Source organism: Pelophylax lessonae (assembly GCF_965119305.1).
Source record: "Pelophylax lessonae genome assembly, chromosome: 12".
Classification (NCBI taxonomy): domain Eukaryota; kingdom Metazoa; phylum Chordata; class Amphibia; order Anura; family Ranidae; genus Pelophylax; species Pelophylax lessonae.
In genome coordinates this window covers 132,873,544-132,898,054 of record NC_138779.1, presented here as the reverse complement: position 1 = coordinate 132,898,054, position 24,511 = coordinate 132,873,544, and the positions used below count along the sequence as shown (strand labels likewise).

Below are 24,511 nucleotides of genomic sequence, written 5' to 3'. Positions count from 1 at the left end.
GCAAATCATCCTATTTTTTTGCGGATGATTTGCGGACATCAATGTAAGTGAATGGCACTGCGGGTGTCAGCGGAATACCATCCGCTGACACCCGATTTTCCTCCTGTCAGTTCTGTTCTGTTTTTATGAACGGAACAGAACCCTATTTTTCCTTCCGTGTAAAAAACGGAAAGGAAGGAAAATCGGATGTCAGCGGTGTCATCCGCTGACATCCGCAGTGGCATAGACATACATTATGTCCGCATATCATCCGCAAACGGATGGGATGATATGCGGGCACACGGAGCGGATGACAGAAATGTCATCCGCTCCGTGGAAAAAAAAAAAAAAAAGTCCCGCAGCGGACCTTTCACACGGAGCGGCCGTGTGAAAGGAGCCTAAAAAAGAAAAAAAAAAAAAACATTGAAAAATAATCGGCCCTTTAAACCGGTTGCTAGGCAATGACATTTGACGTCGCTCTGGTTCTCCAAGGCCATAGAGTCCAGTGAGGGCCATCTTGCCCTCACTCGACTTCCTGTCTCTGAGGACTCGGGACCGCATTGTTTTCCCCGCTGCTGGCGGGTCCGGTAAGCGGGGAAAACGGCCGGGACGCGGCAGGGGGGCACCTCTTCAGCTGCACCGTAAGGGTGATCCCACGGCGAATCCGCCGCTGGGACCACTCTTATCTGAAAGCCAATCGCCCGCCAGTGAAGTAACTGGCCTCAGGTGATACACAGAAATGAAACAAATCCTCCTACGTACGTTGTACCAGTTTATCTGCAGCCATCTCTTCTTACATCCATTCAAAGTGCAGAATGTTTACAGCTTGTCTGAGCTTCCAGATATCAGGGGGCAGAGAGCTCAAGTTATACTCTGCAGAACCCAGTGATTGCTGATTGGAGGGAAGGGACACACCCCCTTCACACAGCACACAGGTACAGAGCTGAAGCTGTCAATCAGCTGGAGCTCCCTCCCCTGTCACCTTTTTTTCTCTTTGCGTCAGGAAAACCTGCCAAAAGTGACTCATACTGATAGATGCTAATTCATGCTTCGGCAATCATTAGTAGTAAACCCCATTACTCTCTTCTTAAGAAATGATGTTACTGGAAAACTGCTTTTTCAACAATTTTATTAGCTCATATCAAATACATAACATGTTCCATAAGTATATCTCTAGAATGTGCAAAGCTTAATATTTCCCCTGGTGACATTACAGCAAAAAGATTTTCCAGCTTAAGTGCTAAACAGAATATTTACTTTTTCCATTGTTATTTGATTAATTAGCATTTCTTGTACGCATGGCTGGCATACTGTATTCATCATTCCGACGTGGCCCTAGTTCCTGAGAAGGGAAAAAAAAGCATTCAAATAAGGCAATAAAAAAATCATCAACAATTATAAAAATGTTAATTTCAAGATATACTTTATTTTAAAACCCAAACTATTTTTTTATACTTATACTGGATAGAGCTGTGAAGGGATAAAATCCTTTTAAATTGTTTATTTTTAATAAAAATAAATAAACTCTAATAAAATATTTTTTCGATTTAAAATAAAAACCTTTTTTGGCTGTCTGTGTCCCCTAGGGGAGACTTTTCTTCACTTCTTATGCGTATTTCAAGCTCACCAAAGTGAATTAAATCGCCCATTAGACAATTGTCACTATAGAAGGGATGGAAGTTTTTCCCTGCTTTTCTGCCCCGGGGAACAATGGGCTAAAACTCCCCCAGCAAGGTCAATAAAAAGCAACAAAAACTTTGGAGTAGTTGGTATGGTGTTTATTTTAGGACATATTGGACATATTGATTTCCAGTAACATGACATTTACTATAGATTGTCAGCACTACTTGTGAATTTATTGTGAAGTGCACCACATCATCAAGAAAAATGCTATCAAATAAAAACAAAACTAGATGTAACTGACTACAATAGTGTAAATGTATGTGTGTAGTATTACATTAGAAAGTGCATACTATCATCTTCTGATAACACTTTTTTCCCCTAAAATCTGTGTGCATTAGCCCTAAAGATACAGAGTAGAGGAGACACCTGGTGACTGCAAAGACTGTTTCATTTCACAGTAAGAAGCTAAGTGCAGGAAGTGGCCAAACAGTAGAAAAGGCAGCTGCTATCAATGCTACCTATACCTATAGAATGAAAAGCTGTCTCCGCTAATATTATATTAACCACTTAAGCCCCGGAAGATTTTGTAACGCTCCTGCGTTTTTGTAGTAGGCTGGATTTGCAGCTGCAGAATCTCCACTCAGTAGTCATGTAGAGATGTGTTGAATAACCAGATCCAACTCTCCAGACTCATCACTGTGGGCCTGTCAGCTTCAGCATACAGATATACACACTCAATAAGATGTTCCTGGAGTGATAGGATGTATATAACAGTATGAAGATGATGTGCTGAAGGGACAGGTGTGAACAGTGACAGAGATGGCAAGCACTTGATAGAAATGTTCAGGAGAGTATTAGATGGTATTAGGTAGAATGCAGATAGGTTAGTAATCAAGTATGGTAACAGGTGGTGAGGACAGCAGATGACAAATACAGGATAGACTAACCCAGTGCAAGGATAGATGGTAGTAGACTCAAGACCTAGCAATCTATGTAACAGTGCAGATGATAGAATTAGTATGCATAGATAGTAACAGTCCTTATGTGCAGAGGTAGATAGTGTAAGTAAGGTTATAGAGGATTCCCCTGTGGGGTACTTATCACTAGTAAAGTTAGTAGTAGCAGGGTCCAGTAGTAAGGGAGTGATCCAGTAGCGAGATACAGGGATCGGTAGCGAGTTTCCGGTCTGTTTCCAAGTAAAAGAGAATAGCTGGAGGTTCCGGTAGCAAGGCAAGCTTGTAAGCATGTGGACACACGGCAGGAATAGAGAGTGAAAGCAGTAAGCCAAGAGTGATCCGGTAGCGAGATATGGGATCAGTGATGAAACTAGTTCAGGTAGCGAGATACAGGAGCGAGTGACATCAAGTATGGCTGCTTTGCTGACGGCTTGAACGAACTAACCGTGCGGTTAGAACGAACTAACCAGGCGGTTAGAACGAACGATGTGAGAGAGAACGCCGGCGGTTGAAATAGCCGCTCTGCGGCGCTCGGCGATGACGTCATCCATCTTAAAGGTGTATGCGTACCACCTAATTAGAAAGGTGGGACGCATATTTGAAAGAAAAGTGGAAAATAAGGGTACCAGAGGTACCAGAATCTTACAGATTTTACCCCCTTCCTGACCAGGACCTATTTTGCAATTCGGCACTGTGTGACTTTAACGGACAATTGCGCGGTTGTGCAACGCTGTACCCAAATGAAATTGATGTCCTTTTTTTCTCACAAACAGAGCTTTCTTTTGGTGGTATTTTATTACCAGTGCGATTTTTACTTTTTGCACTATAAACAAAAAAAGAGCAACAATTTTGCAAAAATAACAATATTTTTCACATTTTTTTTATATGAAATTCCCCCCCAAAAAAATGTAAAAATCAAAATTTTTTAACATTTTAGGCCAATTTGTTTTCTGCTACATATGTTTGGTAAAAAAAAATTGCAAAAAGCGTATTTTGATTGGTTTGCGCAAACGTTATTGCGTTTACTAACTAAGGGAAAGATTTTTGTCATTTTTATTGTTTTTTTTTTTAACGAGTAATGGCGGCGATCTGCCATTTTTTTTGCGGGACTGTGATATTGCGGCGGACAGATCGGACCCTTGACTGACATTTTTGACACTTTTGGGGGTACCAATGACATTATTACAGTAATCAGTGCTATACATATGCACTGTTACTGTAAAAATTACACTGGCAGGGAAGGGGTTTATTTGAGAAGGAAGGGTTAAGAGTGTCCCTAGGGGTGTGCTTCTTACTGTGATTGGATGTGGCTGTGTGTGTAATAGCAGAGATCTACGGTCCTACATAGCAGGACCATATGATCTCTGCTGTTACACAGTGGAGAATGACAGGCGGCTGTGTTTACACTAGCCGCCTGCCTTTCTCCCGGTGTAACCGATGATTGCAAGTGAGCGGTGGACATCGGGTCCGCCGCTCACACGTGCGGGGGGGCGTGAGCGAGCAGGAGCGGGAGCGCGCCTCCAGCGGCGCGCACTCGCTCCCTAGAGCCTCACAGGCTAGTGACCAGGGACGATCCGAGGCGGGTGCGGGGGGTGCACTGCGCCCAGGCGCCCGTGAGGGGGGCGCATGCCGCACATAACTTTAATCTCCCTCAAGTCGCGGGAGTCTCACTGCAGCCGCTACAAATTTTTTTTTTTTTTGTCATTTTGGCACACAGCCAGAGTCAGGGCTCGAGTCCTGCAGGAGAAGCCAGAAAAGTTAGGTTTCCTCGTAGCTTTTGTGGGGGGTTTGATGTCCCACACGCTACGATCTCTGGCTGCTCTGTACGGTGTTCTAAAATTTTCTCGGACCCGTGAAAAAATCGGACCTTGTCACTTCCGGTGATAGGAGTCTCAAGTGCGCATGCGCATAAGACATTATCTTGGTTTGGTAAACTTATAACACATAGCGGGCAGCTGAATGAGAGGAGGCGGGGCTGAGGTGGGACAGAAGACACCGCCGTGTCATCTGCAGAGCTGAATAGAGGAGGCCGGACGGAGGTGCGGCCGTGTAATAAATGCAGGACTTTAGCGACTCCTTGTTTTATTATCTTTAGCAATTATCGTATTATTTATCCTTAGGATTTCATTACATTTACTATTTATATAATACAAAATAAGAAATACTAAATGTAATGAAATCCTAAGGATAAATAATACGATAATTGCTAAAGATAATAAAACATAAGGAGTCGCTAAAGTCCTGCATATATTACACGGCCGCACCTCCGTCCCGCCTCCTCCACCAGCTCTGCATATGTGTCCTCCATCCTCCGTCGCACCTCAGCCCCGCCTCCTCTCAATCAGCTGTCCGCTCTCTGTTATAATTTTGCCAAACCTCGAAAAATGTCTTCTGCGCATGCGCACGGACGACTCCCATCCGCTGTTTTGTGATGCTCTATCACCGGAAGTGACGAGGTCCGATTTTTTCACGGGTCCGACAAAATTTTACAACAACGGCACCCAGCATCTGCCTCCCCCAGCCGCCCTTTACAGAGCAGAGTGAGTCTGAACCCGCCCCCTCCTCCCTCGGCTCTGTCTGATCTGTATACAGAGGAGCTTGGGAGGAATAGATCGCTGTGCAGTGTGCATCTTCCGGACCGTGCGGATCTCAGGTCTGTAATGTAATCATTACATAGCAGAGACACAGACACACACTATCTCTTGCAGGGGGGAGGGGGGGTCAGAGGGACTTGGAGAAGATAAAACTCAAGGAAGGAGAGTGAGGGAGACAAGCTAAACCACAGAGCCAGCACTGCCACCACAGAGCCCACACCACAGAGCCAGCAGTGCCACCACAGAGCCCACACCACAGAGCCAGCACTGCCACCACAGAGCCCACACCATAGAGCCAGCACTGCCACCACAGAGCCAGCACTGCCACCACAGAGCCCACACCACAGAGCCAGCACTGCCACCACAGAGCCCAGCGCCACAGAGCCCACACCACAGAGCCAGCACTGCCACTACAGAGCCCAGCGCCACAGAGCCCACAGAACACAGCACTGCCACCACAGAGCCCACACCACAGAGCCAGCACTGCCACCACAGAGACCACACCATAGAGCCAGCACTGCCACCACAGAGCCCACACCACAGAGCCAGCACTGCCACCACATAGCCCACACCACAGAGCCAGCACTGCCACCACAGAGCCCACACCATAGAGCCAGCACTGCCACCACAGAGCCCACACCACAGAGCCGGCACTGCCACCACAGAGCCAGCACTGCCACCACAGAGCCCACACCACAGAGCCAGCACTGCCACCACAGAGCCCAGCGCCACAGAGCCCACACCACAGAGCCAGCACTGCCACTACAGAGCCCAGCGCCACAGAGCCCACAGAACACAGCACTGCCACTACAGAGCTCAGCGCCACAGAGCCCACAGAACACAGCACTGCCACTACAGAGCCCAGCGCCACAGAGCCCACAGAGCACAGCACTGCCACTACAGAGCCCAGGACCACAGAGCCAGCGCCATAGAGGCCAGCGCCACAGAGGCCAGCACCACAGAGGCCAGCACCACAGAGGCCGGCACCACAGAGGCCGGCACCACAGAGGCCACAGAGCCCGGCACCACAGAGGCCACAGAGCCCGGGAACCACAGAGCCAAGCACCACAGAGGCCACAGAGCCCGGCACCACAGAGGCCACAGAGCCCGGCACCACAGAGGCCACAGAGCCCAGGAACCACAGAGCCAAGCACCACAGAGGCCACAGAGCCCAGCACCACAGAGACCACAGAGGCCGGCACCACAGAGGCCGGCACCACAGAGACCAGCATACCACAGAGACCAGCATACCACAGAGACTGGTACCACAGCCCAGCACACCACAGAGACCGGCACACCACAAAGGAGCCAGGAATCAGGACCAGCAGCCAAGAATCAACAACCAGCAGCCAGCCCACAGGCCCCAGGACCAGCAGCCAAGAACCAGGACCAGAAGCCAGCCCCAAGGCCCCCGCAGCCAGACCCCAGGAGGACCAGCAGCCAGACCCCAGGACCAGCAATCGGAAAACAGGACCAGCAGCTCAGCCCCAAAAATCAGGACCAGCAGCCGGGAATCAGGACCAGCAGCCAGGAATCAGGAGGACCAGCAGCCAGACCTCAGGACCAGCAGCAAAGCCCCAGAAGCCAGGCCCCAGGACCAGCAGCCAGCCTTAGTACCCATTATTTAAGGTAAGTGAAGTCTTCTAGTCTTGGGCCTGGGCATCAAAGTGCTATTAATTAATATAATATTGTTTATTTTTCTATTGTTCATTGACACTCTAATGTAGTTTCTCATGGGGGCTGGAGGGGACTCTTTCTATCAGAGACTCTCCAATAGGCACACAGAGGGCCTCGTTGTAGTCTCTAATGGGGCCTGGTGGGGGGTCTTTCTAACATAGACTTTAAAATGCACACAGAGATGACCTCTGCTTGAGAGACCCCCCCCTCCAGGTCCTATGATACAACCCCATTGTCTCTAATGGGTCCTGGTAGGGGGGGGGGGGGGTCTTTCTAACAGACAGTCTAACAGAGGCCCTCTCTGTGTTCCTTGGAGAGACCCCCCTCCAGGTCCCATTAGGAAAAGGGGAGGAGTTAGTAAGATGACCACGCCCACGTGGGGGCGCCATAAATATTTCTGCACCCAGGCGTCTGTTACCCTAGGATCGGCCCTGCTAGTGACGTACCCATACGTCACTTTGTCTGTGAGGGGCTGACTGCCGCCGTATATAGTCATGCGGCAGTTGGCAAGTGGTTAATAATAATAATAATTATAAAATGTATGTCACTAATCAGACTTACCTGATAATTTTGGTCTATTTCAATTAAATTCTGCTTGTCAGAAGCTGCAAAAAAAAAAAAACATATGAAAGGAATAAATGAAAAAGGAATAAAGAGAAGAATCCTGCAGAGATGCCACTATGATTGTTCCATAAAGGACAGTGATTATCGCTGCGCCTTTGTTCATCTGATCCACTTTTTTTTTACTCGTGGCTCAATGTAAGTGTAGGTTTTATGCAGGGGATAGAAGGAAACTTTTCTCAATTTTTTTTAGCTGTGTGGGTAAGAGAACATCATATAATTTATAAACAAGATGACATGGGCAATTCAGACAACACCATTCTGGGTGTTAGGAGCAGAGGATAAAAAAAAACCCCTAATAATATCACTGATCTATAGAAGTAGATATCACAGCATTCAATGGGGGAGATTTACTAAAACTGGTGCATGCAGAATCTGGTACAGCTGTGGATAGTAACCAATCAGCCTTTAGCTTCAGGGCCCTGTCACATGGGTTGTCCAATCAAGTCCGCCTGTCAGTTTTTCAGGCGGACCTAATGGAATCTTGCAGTCTCCTCTCTCCTCTATGGCGCGGCGGATGTCAGCAGTCACATGTCTACTATCCGATCCGATCCTGTCCGCAAAATCCAGAAGGATGGTGGTCCTGATTTTCATCCGTCTGGTGGGAGGATGGTAGGATCGGAGGTGAGCCGGACCGGGTCCGTGTCTGCTCTGCACAGCGGAGCAGATGGGACCTGTTGTCCGCCTGCTCAGCAGGGATCAGCGGTGCAATCCCCCGTGAGCAAGCGGAATACATTCCACAGAGGCATCTGTGTGAAAGGAGCCTTAAACTTTGATAATAGAATTTAGAAGCTGATTGGTTACTATGTACAATTGCACTAGATTCTGTGTGCACCAGCTTCAGAAATTCTCCCCTGGTGAATTCTATATTTTAAGACTTAATATTCCCCATTTTTCAAATTTGACTGGAAGAAGACACAAACAGATGACATTTTTTCATGAAAGTAAACCTGTTATGAGAGAATATTGAACTGAACCTCTTCTTCTGAGAATGCTAGTTTCCTGGAACCTCCAATGATTCTATACTTTATGAGACACAGACATTGAACTAGTATGCAGAACAGAGATTGGTCATAGCTATGCACAATCAGTTTGGACTTGTACTGTAATGTTGAAGACAGCTGCATGAACCCACTGAATTCTTTGCTTGTAATGGTGACATTCTGACCACCGCTGCAAAGGAGTCATTCTTTCCAATGGCCACCAATGTAAGGAGCATTTTTCCACTAACCTCCAATAAATTGGTGTTCCCTGAGAGTTGACATTTTTTTCAATGGTTCCTCTGGGACAGAAGTTTTGAGAAAGGCTGATCTGGATAAATGTGAACCTCCAAGGACAGATCAGACTTTCTAATCAGCATGCTTGTTCCAGTTCAGTGTCTCAAACTGCCAAAGTATGGCAACTAGTATTCTTTTAAAGGGCCAGCAATATTAACCCCTACCATATTGCTCGAAATATGGGTTCCAACACAACAATATTCCTCAAGTACAGGTTTCCTTAAAAGTTTTGATTTATAGGTATTAATTTTACATACACAACATCTGAATTAGGGAAAACCAGCATTTACAGTGCTTCTTCTTTTGATACACCACATGTGCATTTACTTGTTACTTGTAAATTATAGGCACGCTATGGTGCAATTTCTATCATGTAAAAGCACTGTAGTAAATATCTGTTTTCAAAATTTTACCTGAAGAAAATGCATAAAATTTTAAAAATTACTTTTTCACTAAGGTGTCAGTTTCATAGTCACTCCCAACATGCAATCTGTGCCTATGTGGGTTTCCTCCGGGTATTCCGGTTTCCACCCACTCTCCAAAGACATGCTTTTGTAGGTTTATGGGCTCCTGTCTAAATTGGCCCTAGTTTATATATGAATGTGAGTTAGGGACCTTAGATTGTAAGCTCCTTGAGGGCAGGAACCGATGTGAATGTACAATATATGTGTAAAGCACTGCGTAAAATGATGGCGCTATATAAGTACCTGTAATAAATAAAAATAAAGAAACTAAATGGCAGCATACTGTAACAACTTTTATATATTTTCTTATTTTATCTTTTAAGATATGTCACTGCATTTAACATTATTTCTGTGTGAATTTCCTATGAATTTGCAAGTAGAAAAGGGTACAAAATAGATCCATTTGGGCTCATTAGGTGCATGGAACAAATAAAAACAAGCAAAAACAGACATTCCTATGTGAACTCTGTACAGGCCACAGACAGGATAAGTACAGAGATAAAGTGTTGGCTTGCTGAGAGCAGCTCTTTGGAATGTCAACACTCATTCCACTACAACCAGGATCACCCCTAACTAGGTTAAAGGGGGTACCTTTATTTGGAAGGGGAGGTCCCCCAAATAACCACATCAAACCATATTTGATACTAGTAATATTCCTCCAGTGAAGCATTGGTAGAGGGTGACTTTAAGGAATTTCTTGGGGTAACCTCTAAATTCATATGTGAATTTGAATTTGGCATAATATAAAAGCAGACCTAATACCGTTCCTAGGGTTCTAGTAGGGGCCAAGGTGTTTACCAGGCCAAAAATGAAGGTATCACTGCTCATGAGAACTGGGATAGTGGTAAACATGAAAAAAAAAATGTGTAATTTTGCCCAAAAACATCTGATCCAAAGCAAAATTCCATAAAACATGAGTGAATTCAGCTGGATTGGTTGTACATCTCCAGCATTTTGAAGGAATAGATGGATATATTCTGTGTAACCACTGAGGAGTACAATACATTCTGTGAAGAATTCTAAATGGGATTAAGATTTCCCTGGTTAAGACTAATTGCAGCATGGGATACTCCCATACATTCTCCCAGTACTCATCATCAAGCTCCGGGACTTACTCCTGCCACTGTGAAAGTAACCTGTCTAGACCTTCATGGAAAGGGAAGGAATATGTTTTTTGGTCTCCAACCAAGGGGAAGTTTGAGATAGTGGAGACATGCCAAATTGAACTTGGTATGTGTGGTGCCATTGAAGGTACAGGAACAAGTATGAGTTGGCGAGGACACTTTGCTGTTTCAAAGTATCAAACAATTTCAACATGCCATTTTCACAAATTTCATTGAGATACGTGATCACCTTGGAAGTCAAATCATAGGTTTCGAAATGGAGAAAAATGTTGGGAGTGTAGGGTTTAGCCATAATGGAATATGTAGGGATTTACAGTGGGGTGTCACAGGGTGCCACAAATTCAAAGCCTTAATACTACTATGTACACTCATGAATGATGATATACATGGCTAGATGGCCCTTTTTTCAAACTAACTATGTAACTATTGTTACAAAGGTTATCTTGGCAAATCAATAAAAGGAGAGTAGTTGCTAGAGGGTACCACTTGTAAGAACAAGCTACAAGCAACCATTTGCTAGGCTTTGTACCTGTTATAGTTGACAGGTCCTATGGCGATTGGTTTCTAATAGCAACTGAATCATTTTGGAGATCTATGGCCTGGTCACGAGGTACATGAAGTGAAAGAGTTAATGAGTGCACGCATGAGGTCCATGCTATGTTCATGGCAGGATCCCATTTTGTTACTGGGAGTGAGGAAACAGAGGTATGCTGGACTGGTAGAGTGGGCGCAGGCTCAACACGTCCCTCTAAATGCAAACATACACGTTACAATGCGTAGTGACATGGGACAGGTTGTTTTTCATAGGAACTCTGTACGTTTATTACTGCACACATTGAAGGCTTATGTCTAAGTCGGGGAACTGCCTCAATGTTAGAGTCTTCACATGACTGCAGTCTCCACCTGGTCCCAGGCATTGATAAGCACATTCTGCGGGAGAGGTACCCCCAGGTGAAGATGACCCAGTCCATATTCTTATAAGGGAGAGAGGCAGGTTGTCCCAGGCCTTAATCTTCTTCTTTGCAGTATGTAGGAGTGGCAGGTAATTCAAATCGCAGTATTCAGAGACTAGGGTAGAGACATAAACTCCAAGATATTTAAAATTATTCATCAATTTTAGCAGTAGCTGCTATTCAGGCTCTACTATCTATGGGAAGAATTTGAGACTTGTCCCAATTTGCGTTAAAAAAAATATCCTTTTCTTCTTAAGGAAAAGACCTGGGTTACTAAGAGGAGGACTAGATCGTCCACATACAGTGCCAGTTTTTTTGCGATGGGGCCTACTCTAATTCCCTCCACTTGAGATGAGGTTCTAATTGCTTGCGCAATGGGTTCCATCATTAAAGCATCATTAAACCACCCTTGTCTTTCCCTCTTCTGACAGGGAAAGAGGAAGAGAGGCTGCCTCGCAATTTAATTTGTGTCGTAGGGGACTTATACAGTACCTCACACCATTTGTTAAAGTTTAACCCGAAGCCCATAACTTCCAGTACAGTGGACATATAAATCCAATTGACTAAGTCATATGTCTTTTCTATGTCCAGGGTGACCAGCACTCATGTGGAGGATTTTAGGGGATTTGCAAATGCATAAAAACCCTACGTATATTTATATCTGTCGATTTCCTGCGCATATAACCATTTTGATCAATGTTGATTAGAGAAGGCAACACATTCATCGTTTTAGGGGCCATTTATTTGGTAAGAATTCTCAAATCATAATTCAGTAATGGATTAGGAGGCACACAGTGTTAGGTCCTTACCCGATTTAGGCAGCAGTACAATGAGTGAGCTTGGTACAAAGCGGGAGGTAATGACAGACCCTACAAACATTCAACATACAATTTATAAAGCTTCGGTGGCAGGTCTTTCACATGTTGTTTATACCTTCGGTGCTACTACCTAAACCTTCTGTAGACTTGTCGTGTTTCAAAGAAAAGTGTCTTGGCACACTATGATCTACATCTCCTAATTTGATAAGTCTTCTATGGGTGTGGTAACCACCTGTGTACTGTTCTAATAGTGGGGCCTATGTAACAAAAGGCCGCAAGTACATGTGAGGCAATGATTAAATTCTGAGGAACAGTTATAAAACACCCTCAGATTGTAAACATTGCCTCTGTTATCTGAAAATCACTTCTGTCTATGTGTGAGATATGGACACATTTTACATTTTCTTTTTCTGCACTGATACATGCCAAAAAGATTACAAAAGGAATTGAAAGTATTACAAATCTGATTTTCTTCTAGGTGATAATCATTTTAATCCATGTATGACCAGCTTAAGTGGTTGCGAGGATATGTACAGTTTTACTCATGGCAAAGTTGCAAAACTGTGTTTAGGTGTTAAGATTTGTTTTATCTTCATCATGAAGGGGTAATGAATGGAAAAATCAAATGTCTGTTATTGTGCACAGTATATAACTATAAAACATGTATACATATATACATTATGCAACTGCAAGTCAACTAACCTCTTCCAGGTCTTCGGGTCTCAGAGCCAGAAACAAAATACACAGCCGCGGCAATAAAGCCAATCATGATTATATCGGCAATTATAAATCCGGAGATTGTTCCAACATCCAGTTCTATGCAGTTCTGACACTCTAACAAAATATAAAGTAAATATAAAGTAAAAGTCTGTTTGTTAAGTTCTTCAGGTATTTTTTTATCAAGACAGGAAATACTCATGGAAAAGAAGGCAACAAATAACTTTATTATTATAACGAATAGGTAAATAGGTCTTAATGCTCAATATAATTACAGTGTATGTCCGGTCAAAACAGTTTTTTTTGTGTTGGATTAAGTGAGGACCAGTTAGAACCCCTCTGGGGCTTTTACTATTATCTGGGTGTAACACCCTACAGGTAGGTGCTAGATAAATGCATAGTAGGCCTTGTCTGCCTAACAGCAGGGCCATGTTTCTTTTTGTCAGGTAGGTTGTCATGGCTCCCAAGTGTGTCTCCTGAGAAGGGGAGTCTCCCCACTGGCTCTATTGGAGGCTTCTGATAGGGCAGTGGAGGAAACCCAATTAGAGGTACATTTGGACTTGTATCTACCCCAAAAGGCAGATTCTGCCGCAGAGGATTCTGGGGGAGGGTATAAGTCTGAAGGGGGCGCATGACTCAGCGTCTTTGGCGGGAGCAGAGTCCCAGGAGGGGGAGAACGGCTGTCTCTCCTCCTATCTAAGGAAGCGGATATCTCGGTGTGTCGGCTGAGAGTCCAGAGAGTGCTGAGTTGAGCTGAGGATCCGGTGTGCCGAGAACCAGCGGAGAGAGAGAGGGGTCCAGTCCCAGGAAAGCCTACACAGGTCGTGAGTACTGAGGATTGCCCCTGGGGGTCTGCCTGAAGTGTTAGAGGGGACCATTCCGGAGAAGGTTCTAGGATCCAGTCATCAGCTAGCTGAAAGGGGGTACCTAGGTTGAGGACCCTGAAGTGACAGAGGGGGAACATAGTCAGTGGACCCTGAAGAGCTAAAAGTGTAAAGGGGGCTCCTGCAGTTTGGGCCCTGAATTGTACAGAGTACCAGTTGAGAGTTGCAGCCATACAGGAATTCACAACAAGCTACCTCAAGCCAGTGCAAGGCAGGAGGGAGTAGTCAGTGACTTTGCCGTGCAGCAGTGTCAGCAGTTCAATATTCTACAGCCCTGGGTCTTCTGGACTTAAAGTCAAGGATTCAGCACTTCTTTCAAGTTACAGTGTGTTCTAAGCATCAGTGAGGGTTGGCTAACGTCATCTGGTGTCAAGACAGCGTTGACAGACATTTTTCTCGATAAAGTCCCAAGTTGTACTTAGTTGAGCCTAAAGGAGTATCCCACTCATTCCCTTCTCCCATCACCTTTAAATACAATAAAACAACAAAACAAAGATGCCAGAGTTGTCAATGACTCAGTTCTCACACCCAGGGTCGCACCTCACATGGGCTGGAGAGGTAATCGGTAACAATGGCAGACCCACAGCAGGCCCAATGCCTGGAAAACCTGCTAAATGGGGATTTACCCTTACTTTCAGCCCTGGTGACAATGGTTTCACCAATCAAGAAGTGGTTGAAAATATCCAACCACAACACAGACAATCCAGTGAACTTGAAACATCCTGTGTGTTCTGCCTTTGCTGCACTGAAATGTTTTGCATTGTTTTTAGCCCTGCCCAGTCCATTTCAGCGAGCTGCAGAACACCTCCTATGCTTTAGAGATGTGTGTATGGGGGGGGGGGGTGTCCTGTAGTCTTAATCAGGAGCAAAAACAAGAATCTGGTAACAATGTTGCTCTTCCACAGATAAGGTACAGTGAGTGAGTTTTATCACTGTAGTCACCTTAAACAGGAAGTGTGTTACTGGCAGAATCACCAAGTGAAACTAAAAAAAAAATATAAGCCTGGAAAGAAAAAACATATGTAGTCATGTAGTCATATGTAGTCACTAGTGTCGCGTGAAATGTTTGGGCCGAGCAAAAGTTTGGCCCGAACATCGCCCGTTTGGGTGTTGGCCGAACAACCGAATTTCCTGTGCAATCAGCAGGATGTTCACCCGCCAAGCGCACAGACAATATGTTGTTAAAAAGCGGGGCCCGGCAAGCAGCCGCCATATCCTTAACAATGAATGAGTCATCAGCTGTCAGCAGGCTTCCCTGCTGACAGCTGAAAGAAAAGAAAATTATTACCGGCAATACAAAAAAAAAAAAAAGAGTGTGGGGTCCCCCCCCGAGTCCATACCAGGCCCTTTGGGTGTGGTATGGATTTTAAGGGGAATCCCACACCTAGGGTCTGGTATGGATTTTGGGGGGGACCTCACGCCCTTTTTTTTTAATATTTGGCGTGGGGTTCCCCTTACAATCCATACCAGACCCAGAGGGCCTGGTATGCAAGGAGGGGGAAGGGGGGAACCCACGCCATTTGTTTCTTTATCTCTTTTTAATAGCCAGTGGCCGAGTTAATTTAAATGTGATTTGACTCATTTTTTTTCTTTAGAAATTTCATTTTTTTCTACAGTAGGCTTCTATACATGCCACTTTACAGGCAGACTAAGGCCTGAGATCCCCCACTATACTTAGAGGAATTTTTCATTTTTATTGTTTTACTTTAGGCATCAATAAAATCAATGCTCCTTTAAAAAAACATTATTTTTAAAAAATATTTTTGCATTGATACATGTCCCCGGGGCAGTACCTGGGCCCCCACACCCTTTTTATGACCAATTACTTGCATATAAGCCTTGAAAATGGGTACTTTTGATTTATCACATTCCGCTCCCATAGACTTCAATGGAGTTTGCAGTTCAAACTTTTCCTCTGTTTGAGAGATCTGCTATAAACCGAACAGGGGGAGTGTTCGGCCCATCTCTAGTAGTCACCACAAGAACTGGTAAGCTGCAATATATAGAAATATTATTGTGGTTTTAGATACTCTTTACATTTTTTTTTTTTTTTTAGGAGAGTAGGGACGGCTAGAATCCCAACCAGCTTTTTATTGCTTAAATAGCTTTAAAGAAAAACTATAATGGTTTTGGGTCAACTGTATTCTAAAACTGAATTCCAGTCAGCTATAAAAAGTATACTCAAAAAAAGCAGCTATGGATTTGTTTATAATAAAGCATTAGGTGTATTTTTATATGCAACAACTATAAGAACCTACAGTAAATTCAATATGACATCAGCCATTTTATAATCCCTTGTACAGTAGCACCTGGGAGAGTTTTTAAAGCAGTATTAAACCCAAAAACAAATAAATTATATATATATATATATATACACAGTAATACCTTGGTTTGCGAGTAACCTGGTTTACAAGCATTTTGAAAAATGAGCAACATTAAAAAAAAAAAAAACCTGTCTTGATATGTGAGCACTGTCTTGATATACGAGCAGTTTAGTACAGTATAGGTATGCCATCCCCTCTGTTACATACCATTTATGTGTCCCTGTTCCTGTACTGTATATAAAAGATGCTGATTTCTACTGTATCGGAGTGTCTCCCGGCGCTTATGTGACTCCTCATCTCTCTGCCCTCCCTGGCGGGTGGGGCTGATCACGCCCGCTGACGTCATCTGGTGAGGAGGGGAGGAGAGAAGCAGAGAGCCGAGGAGTCACACGAGCGGCGGCAGACGCTCTGATACAGTATAAATCGTCATCTTTATATACAGTACAGACAGAGGGACACATAATGTTATTTAACAGAGAGGATGGCATGCTTATACTGTACAGTAATGTACTTTATATATGATAGCAGCATATCTTTATTTATACCAATAAATGGTTGTGGAACGAATCATCTGAGTTTCCATTATTTCTTATGGGAAAATTTGCTTTGATATACGAGTGTTTTGGATTACAAACATGCTGCTGGAACGAATTATACTCGCAAACCAAGGTATTACTGTATATATACTTTGTATGTATATATATATATATATATATATATATACACAGTATCTCACAAATGTAAGTACACCCCTCACATTTTCCTAAATATTTAATATATCTTTTCATGTGACAACACTGAAGAAATTGCACTTTGCTACAATGTAAAGTAGTGAGTGTGCAGCTTGTATAACAGTGTAAATTTGCTGTCCCCTCAAAATACCTCAACACACAGCCATTAATGTCTAAACTGCTGGCAACAAAAGTGAGTACACCCCTAAGTGACAATGTCCAAATTAGGCCCAAAGTGTCAATATTTTGTGTGACCACCATTATTTTCCAGCACTGCCTTAACCCTCTTGGGCATGGAGTTCACCAGAGCTTCACAGGTTGCCACTGGAGTCCTCTTCCACTCCTCAATGACAACATAACAGAGCTGGTGGATGTTAGAGACCTTGCACTCCTCCACCTTCCGTTTGAAGATGCCCCACAGATGCTCAATAGGGTTTAGGTCTGGAGACATGCTTGGTCAGTCCATCACATTTACCCTCAGCTTCTTTAGCAAGGCAGTGGTTGTCTTGGAGGTGTGTTTGGGGTTGTTATGTTGGAATACTGCCCTGCGGCCCAGTCTCTGAAGGGAGGGGATCATGCTCTGCTTCAGTATGTCACAGTACATGTTGGCATTCATGTTTCCCTCAATGAACTGTAGCTCCCCAGTGTCAGCAGCACTCATGCAGCCCAAGACCATGACACTCCCACCACCATGCTTGATTGTAGGCAATGCACACTTGTCTTTGCACTCCTCACCTGGTTGCCACCACACACGCGTGACACCATCTGAACCAAATATATTTATCTTGGTCTCATCAGACAACAGGACATTTTTCCAGTAATCAATGTCCTTAGTCTGCTTATCTTCAGCAAACTGTTTGCAGGCTTTCTTGTGTATCATCTTTAGAAGAGCCTTCATTCTGGGACTAAAGCCATGCAGACCAATTTGATGCAGTGTGCGGCATATGGTCTGAGCTTTGACAGGTTGACCCCCCACCCCTTCAATATTGGCTATTTCCCAAAGCCTCTAGATATGATGCAGAGCATGTGCACTCAACCTCTTTGGTCGACCATGGCGAGGCTTGTTCTGAGTGGATCCTGTCCTGTTAAAGCACTGTATGGTCTTGGCCACCGTGCTGCAGCTCAGTTTCAGGGTCTTGGCAATCTTCTTATAGCCTAGGCTATCTTTATGTAGAGCAACGATTCTTTATTTCAGATCCTCAGAAAGTTCTTTGCCATGAGGTGCCATGTTGAACTTCCAGTGACCAGTATGAGGGAGTGAGAGCTAAAACACCAAATTGAACACCCCTGCTCCCCATTCACACCTGAGACCTTGTAACTCTAACGAGTCACATGACAATGGGGAGGGAAAATGACTAATTGGGCCCAATTTGGACATTTTCACTTAGGGGTGTACTCACTTTGGTTGCCAGCGGTTTAGACATTAATGGCTGTATGTTGGGTTATTTTGAGGGGCAGCAAATTTACACTGTTATACAAGCTGTACACTCACTACTTTACATTGTAGCAAAGTGTCATTTCTTCAGTGTTGTCACATGAAAAGATACAATAAAATATTTACAAAAGTATGAGCTTATAAGAGGGGTGTACTCACTTTTGTGAGATACTATATATATATATATATATATATATATATATATATATATATATATATATGTATACGTATGAGCTTATAATTTCTTAAATGTGATGGCTGCCTTCACTTTTCTTCTTTTTATGCTTTTTCCCTTTATTTTCACCTGTCTTTGTGTCTTAGGGTGTCTCCACTCAGCTGAAGGAGCGACAGAGACACCTTAGAGCAGCATTATTGTGTATTTGGGAAAAGGGTAGTGTTGAGTTGGCCATACACTCTACTATATGACAGTGCAATCGCCTTTTAAGATAATTGTACACATCACAATCTTATTGCACCATCTTATTGCACCATGTGGTATTGTAGTAACAAGGAATTTGTAGTCCACATCACTGTATGTTCACAGATACTGTGTGTTGTGTCCCATAACACTGCACTGGGGGGTTGATGTTTTTAAGGCCTCATGCACACTGGACAAAACGCCAGTAGAAAGCTGTAGCTGTAGAAGGAGCTTTTTTTAGCTTTTTTGCAGTAGCATTTTTCAGCATTTTATAGTTTTTTTTTGCAAAATTATACTCCCACAAAGCTTGTGGCTCAAAAACATTGATAAACATTGAATATCCACGTCTTTTGGCGTTTTTCAGCTTTTATCAAAGTGAGAACGTTTTTACAGCTGAAAACTCCTCTCAAAACCCACTAGTTCTGGGGTTTTTTTTCCAGCCAGAAAACGCCCCTGCCAAAAACTGATGATTACAGGCTATGTGTGCATGGACACATAGGATAACATGCTGGGCAGTTTACTGGCTGCAGAAAAAAATGTCTGACGCCAAAAACAGCAGCTGTAAAAACGTCCAGTGTGCATAAGGCCTAATAGTTTTTTTTTTGTGATTTTCATTTGTAGATAGTCCTGCATTTATTAATTTTCTATTGATTCAGAATTTATTGATATGTGCATTTAACCTGCAACTGACCTCCTTCCTACCTGATTCAAATGGGTTTTGTATTCCTATAGACTTAAATGGGAATGTAAAACCAGCTTAAAGTAAACAAAAGCCCATTGACACGGGCCCTTATTCTTTAATTTGCATTGGAGTCACTCTTCCCCACGCAAATCATTGTGAATGCAAAAGCAAACAAAAACATCCCAGAAGCCAATAGCTTCATCCATAGATTGGAGAGACTTGTCACTCAGTCAGTGTTGATGGGAGATTCCCTTATGCAGAGCCATTGTGTTCTCCCAGGAGGGGGATGGGGGAGCTGTCCCCTCCAGGAGAACACTGTAATGACTGCTAGCGCCTATAATAGCTGCTAGCAATAATCGCGTGTAAAATCTGACAGGCTGGTTGTATCCAGGTTGATTGATCGATCAACTTGGGTACATTCAGTCTAGCCATACATGATTCAAATCTCGGCCAGTCCCTGCTGAACCAGCCGAGATTCAAACTGTCTGTGGCCAGCTTAAGGGACTCTGAAGTAATAAAAGTAACCCAGTGCCAGGTCAAAGTGACTCCCTGAAAGCACATTGCATTTAATGTGCTTCATCTTGCTTGAGTTTGACATGAAGTGACTTAAAGTGATCGTAAATCTAAAAATATTAAAAGCATTGCTCTGTCTCTGTATGTCTATTTGCTTTTTCATATTGTTAAGACCCTGTTCACACTAATGCGATATGCGGCTTAAGTTGCACAGAATCGCATGACAATGGAAATCACATTGTTTTCAATGGTGCTTAGTAACATCAATGCAACTCAGCACGGTAAAAATTTGGAAAAGTTTCCTGGACTACTTTGGTGCAATTCCAGTGTGATTATGTCCCCAAAGAATATACAATCCACATCCAAGTTGCACTACAAAATCACACTGAAAATCAGATCAAAAATGGATTGCAGCAATGTGAAGCAAACCTAATGTTTCTGTGCCTCCCGTTTTTTTTCTATTACCTGGTTGACCCAGCTAGTTCTCCTCTTCCTTATAGTAAACTGACCATGCTAAGCATGGCAGCTGATCCATTGTAGTGTGATCAGTTTACGTCCCCTGTCATCCTGCAGTCAGATACAGGCATGTTGTCCAATTGCACAGCGTGCCTGTATGTTTTGTGGTCAGTGTTTAACCATGCCCCCGCCCATCCCTCCTTTTTTGGCAGACTGTGTCCTCTCCAGCCAGCTGCTCCTCCTCTCCTCTTTCTGAAGCTGCCATGTCTAACTCTATATACGCCCACCAGCAGGTCCCTGAATAGATCAGGAATCAGCAGCGATCATGTGACTTGCACTTTACAAGATGGAAAATGTATTAAAAGGCAAGTTTAACCATTTCCCGCTCGTCATATAACAGAATGAAGGCCGGAAAGTGGTTAAGTTATCCTGACTGGGCGTCATATGACGTCCAGCAGGATAAGCCGCCTGCGAGTGCGCGCATAGCGGCGATCGGTGGTGCGGTGTGTTGCTCTGACACACTGCATCTCTGATCCCGGTAAAGAACCTATGACATAGGCTCTTTACCATGTGATCAGCTGTGTCCAATGTCACATCATAACCAGGAAGTGCCGTTTATCGGCTTTCCTTAGTTCCCAATCTGTGGCTCTCCTGACAGGGGGGATCTGCACTGATAATCAGCACATTGATTATCAGTGCAGACCCATTAAGGATGCCCACTAGAGCCCACCAGGGATGCCCACAAGAGCCCACCAGGGATGCCAACCCATGCTCACCAGGTATGCCAACCCGTGTCCACTAGGGATGCCAATCAGTGCTCTTCAAAGATGCCAATCAGTGCCTATTAGGGATGCCAATCAGTGCCCATTAGTAATGCCTGTCAGTGCCTCCTCATCAGTGCTGCCTATCAGTGCCATCTATCAGTGCCCATCAGTGCCACCCATAAGTGCCACCTATCAGTGCCCAATAATGCTGCATTTCAGTGTCAACTATCAGTGCTCCCTCAGTGCTGCATATTAGTGCCTCATCATCAGTGCCCATCAGTGCCCGTCAGTGCAGCCTTATCAGTGCTCGTCAGTGCAGGAGAAAACTTACTCATTTACAAAATTTTATAACATAAACGAAAAAAAACTTTTTCTTTGTTTGCCGTCTTTTTTTTTAATTTGTTTAGCAAAAAAGAAAAAACCCATTAGTGATCAAATACCACCAAAAGAAAGCTCTATTTGCGGGGAAAATTATAAAAATTTTGTTTGTGTACGGTGTTACAGTGCATGACCGCGCAATTGTCATTCAAAATGCGACATTTCTGAAAGCTGAAAATTGGCCTGGGCAGGAAGGGGGTGAAAGTACCCAGTAGTGAAGTGGTTAAAAAAAAACAAAAAAGAAAAAAACGTGGAGTTTTTAAAGTGTTATATTTACAGCATCTATTCAAAAACACTTTTGATGTTACTTCTTTAACCAATACTTCCAAATAGGGTGGCATTAGTCAGTTCCTTCTTTTTTTTTCCCCATATGGCAACATAGTAGTTGCTGATCGGCCACTTGGACGCCCAATATTATCACACATAGGAGAGCAAAAAGTCCTTAGCCCCACGGAACCTCAAATGTATATATATATATGTGTGTTTGTACATACAGTATATAATGGAACCTCAAATGTATATACTGTATGTGTGTGTGTATGTAAATACAGTATATAAAGAAGACATGAACCAAAAATAAATGACTTATTGTACTGGGCTTTTTTTTTTCCAGCTAAAAACTGTAGCATAGTACATACTTACTTCTCACGTACACATCAATAAACACTTTTTTGGATTCCTCGTTCTCCTGGCATGAGTAGGTTCCACGAGGATCATTCCACACAGAACCTAAATTCAGTAAGCAAGGCTTAGGTCCCATAACAATGCCTTCATGTTTCCATATACAGGTGGTATAAGGACACTTCAAGGCTAGTTCATCATTGATTTCTTTTACTGGGGAAGATAAAATAAAGATAAATAATAAAATAATAATAATAATGAATAAATATTGCAAGTACTTAAGAAGACAAATGCAAATGAGAGAATTACAAAATGATTTCAATGTTACATTTAACAAACCAAAAAGAGATCAGACAGAATAAATTGATTGTTTGGGTTTACATACACTTTAATACTGCAGCCATTAGCAATGCAAGAAGTGATTATCCAACTTCTTCTTTCTAACACATTGTTTATAGTTTTAGGCCTCATGCACATGGTCAATGAATAATCACAAGCGTGTGAAATGCACAAAGTTGCAGTGTGGTGGTGGCGCATTTGTAGGATTAAAACAGGATGGGAGGAAGCAACATATTTCCTCCTCACCACCTGTCAAACATCTCTGAAAAGCTTTCCAAGCGTGGATTGCTTTTCAGAGGAGCTGTTGTCGCTAGTGGGAAGGAGCCAAAGGGCAGAAAAAAAAGATTGATAAAGACTAAATACATCTAAACAAAGGAGGCACAAAAAGGACGAGGAGTGTGAATTCTGGCCCGGAGGGGGGGGGGGGGGAGAGAAGAAGAATGCATCATAGAAGCTCCTTGCCTTCTGTGGCAGGACTTCACTAAAGTTGCCACACACTATGTACATATCAGCCAGTTCCTGAAGAGCCACTTTGTGAGTGGCCCTATTGCCACCCTCCTACCTGAATCCTTTCTATAACTTTTTTATTTAGCATTTTAAGAATAATGGAAAGAAAAATACATATTTTTTTTACATATTTTTCTTTCACTTGAATTTTCTTATATAGAAGTAACAAGTAAAAATAGATGGTTTCATATCCAAAAGTCTGTGCAAAAATATGAACAGATACAGAAGGAGTTTCTCTCTGTAAATTTGTAACATTCAACGGTAACATAGGTGTAAAGGACAATTTGTCCTAAGCATTGTCGTATTTGCCTAAATCCTTGGTGATAGATCAAAGGAGCCAGATGAAACATTTTCCCCAAAGTGCGGCTGCATCCAATATAGGAGCAACAGGAGCTTCATCCATCTACGCTATATAGCATGGATAAAGGAACCTGTCAAGTCTAAGATTGTATGGCTTGCTTTAGTATAGAACAGGGTTTCTTAATCAGGGTTCCTCCTGAGGTTGCTGGGGGTTCCTTGAGCATTGGGCAATTTCTACCTCTCCGATAAGTTCCCAATGACACCATTGTTCCTTTTAGCTATCTAAAAGGGGGTAATGATTCCCAATGATGTCACTAATGTGTCATGGGTTCCTCTGTGTTGAAAAGGTTGTGAAAGGCTGGTATAGAAGTTATTGTAAGATCCAGGCCTTGCCTTACACTGGTGAACACATTGTTCATGTTCACCATGGTTGGTGAGGTATTTACTCACTTAACGGATAAGTTCAGCTTTCATAACATGTTACATAATACACCCATATTCAGGGTGTAACATGTTATAAAAAGACAGGCCCCCCCATGATCCCCCGATTTGACAGCTAGCAGGGATCTTCAACCCGCACCTGGTGTCAACATTTTTTTTAAATGAGGCTGCGTGGGGTTCCACTCCACCCGGCCACATCACTTATTTACAGTATTCTGTATATAGAAAACTACAAGTCCCGACATCAGCTAAGGCCGGTATGAACGCTGTAGTAAATCATTAATTCTTCCTGTCACAGTGCATTGGCTTGCCCATAGGAGGTACAAGCAAGCAGATACACTGACCGGTCTACAGAAGACCTGCATGGCATCAGTGATCTGCTGATCGCTGTTGTAATGCTTTACAGGTTCCTACAACAAAAAATAATAAATACATATTTTTTTACCTGCAAAAAAATGTGCATTTATTATATTTTGTAAAAAGGTGAACTTATCCTTTCATTTTAAGTATTTACTTAAAGTTGAATACTGGCAATATGCCTAACTAGTCTTAAAACTGTCCCCTTCCCCCCTCGTAACACCTATACTAACTAAATTGTGTTAGGTTCCTTTCACATGGCCTGCATCCGCCGATGGAGCCGTTCTGCTCAGCGGGGAATCGATCCACCGATCCCCACTGAGAAGACGGATGACAGCTCCATCTCCGCTTGTGTGCAGAGACGGAGCTGTCAGATCCCCGCTGTCCTCTATGGGGGAATCGGATGAGAACGGACCGCCTGTCCGTTCTCATGCAATCCCATCCTATCCGCTGGACAGATGGAAAATAGGGTTTCCATTCGTCCGGAGTTCACGGATAGGATCGGAAGCGTATAACAGTGGGTGTCAGCGGAGATGTCTCCGCTGACATCCGCTGCCC

The 24,511-nt window shown here is 43.5% G+C and overlaps 1 protein-coding gene across 1 annotated transcript in view; it reads right to left on the bottom strand.

Moving 5' to 3' along the window:
* Positions 1-1,091: 1,091 nt before the first annotated feature.
* The window catches only part of LOC309568585 (T-cell surface glycoprotein CD3 gamma chain-like), a 35,663-nt gene continuing 12,243 nt past the window's right edge, over positions 1,092-24,511 (bottom strand). The window contains exons 2-5 of the mRNA XM_082274291.1: positions 22,031-22,222; positions 12,789-12,920; positions 7,391-7,434; positions 1,092-1,321 (exon numbers count right to left, since the gene is read on the bottom strand). Coding sequence (XP_082130417.1) covers positions 1,256-1,321; positions 7,391-7,434; positions 12,789-12,920; positions 22,031-22,222 — 434 coding nt within the window. The 3' untranslated portion in view covers positions 1,092-1,255. The remainder of the gene's footprint in view (positions 1,322-7,390; positions 7,435-12,788; positions 12,921-22,030; positions 22,223-24,511) is intronic.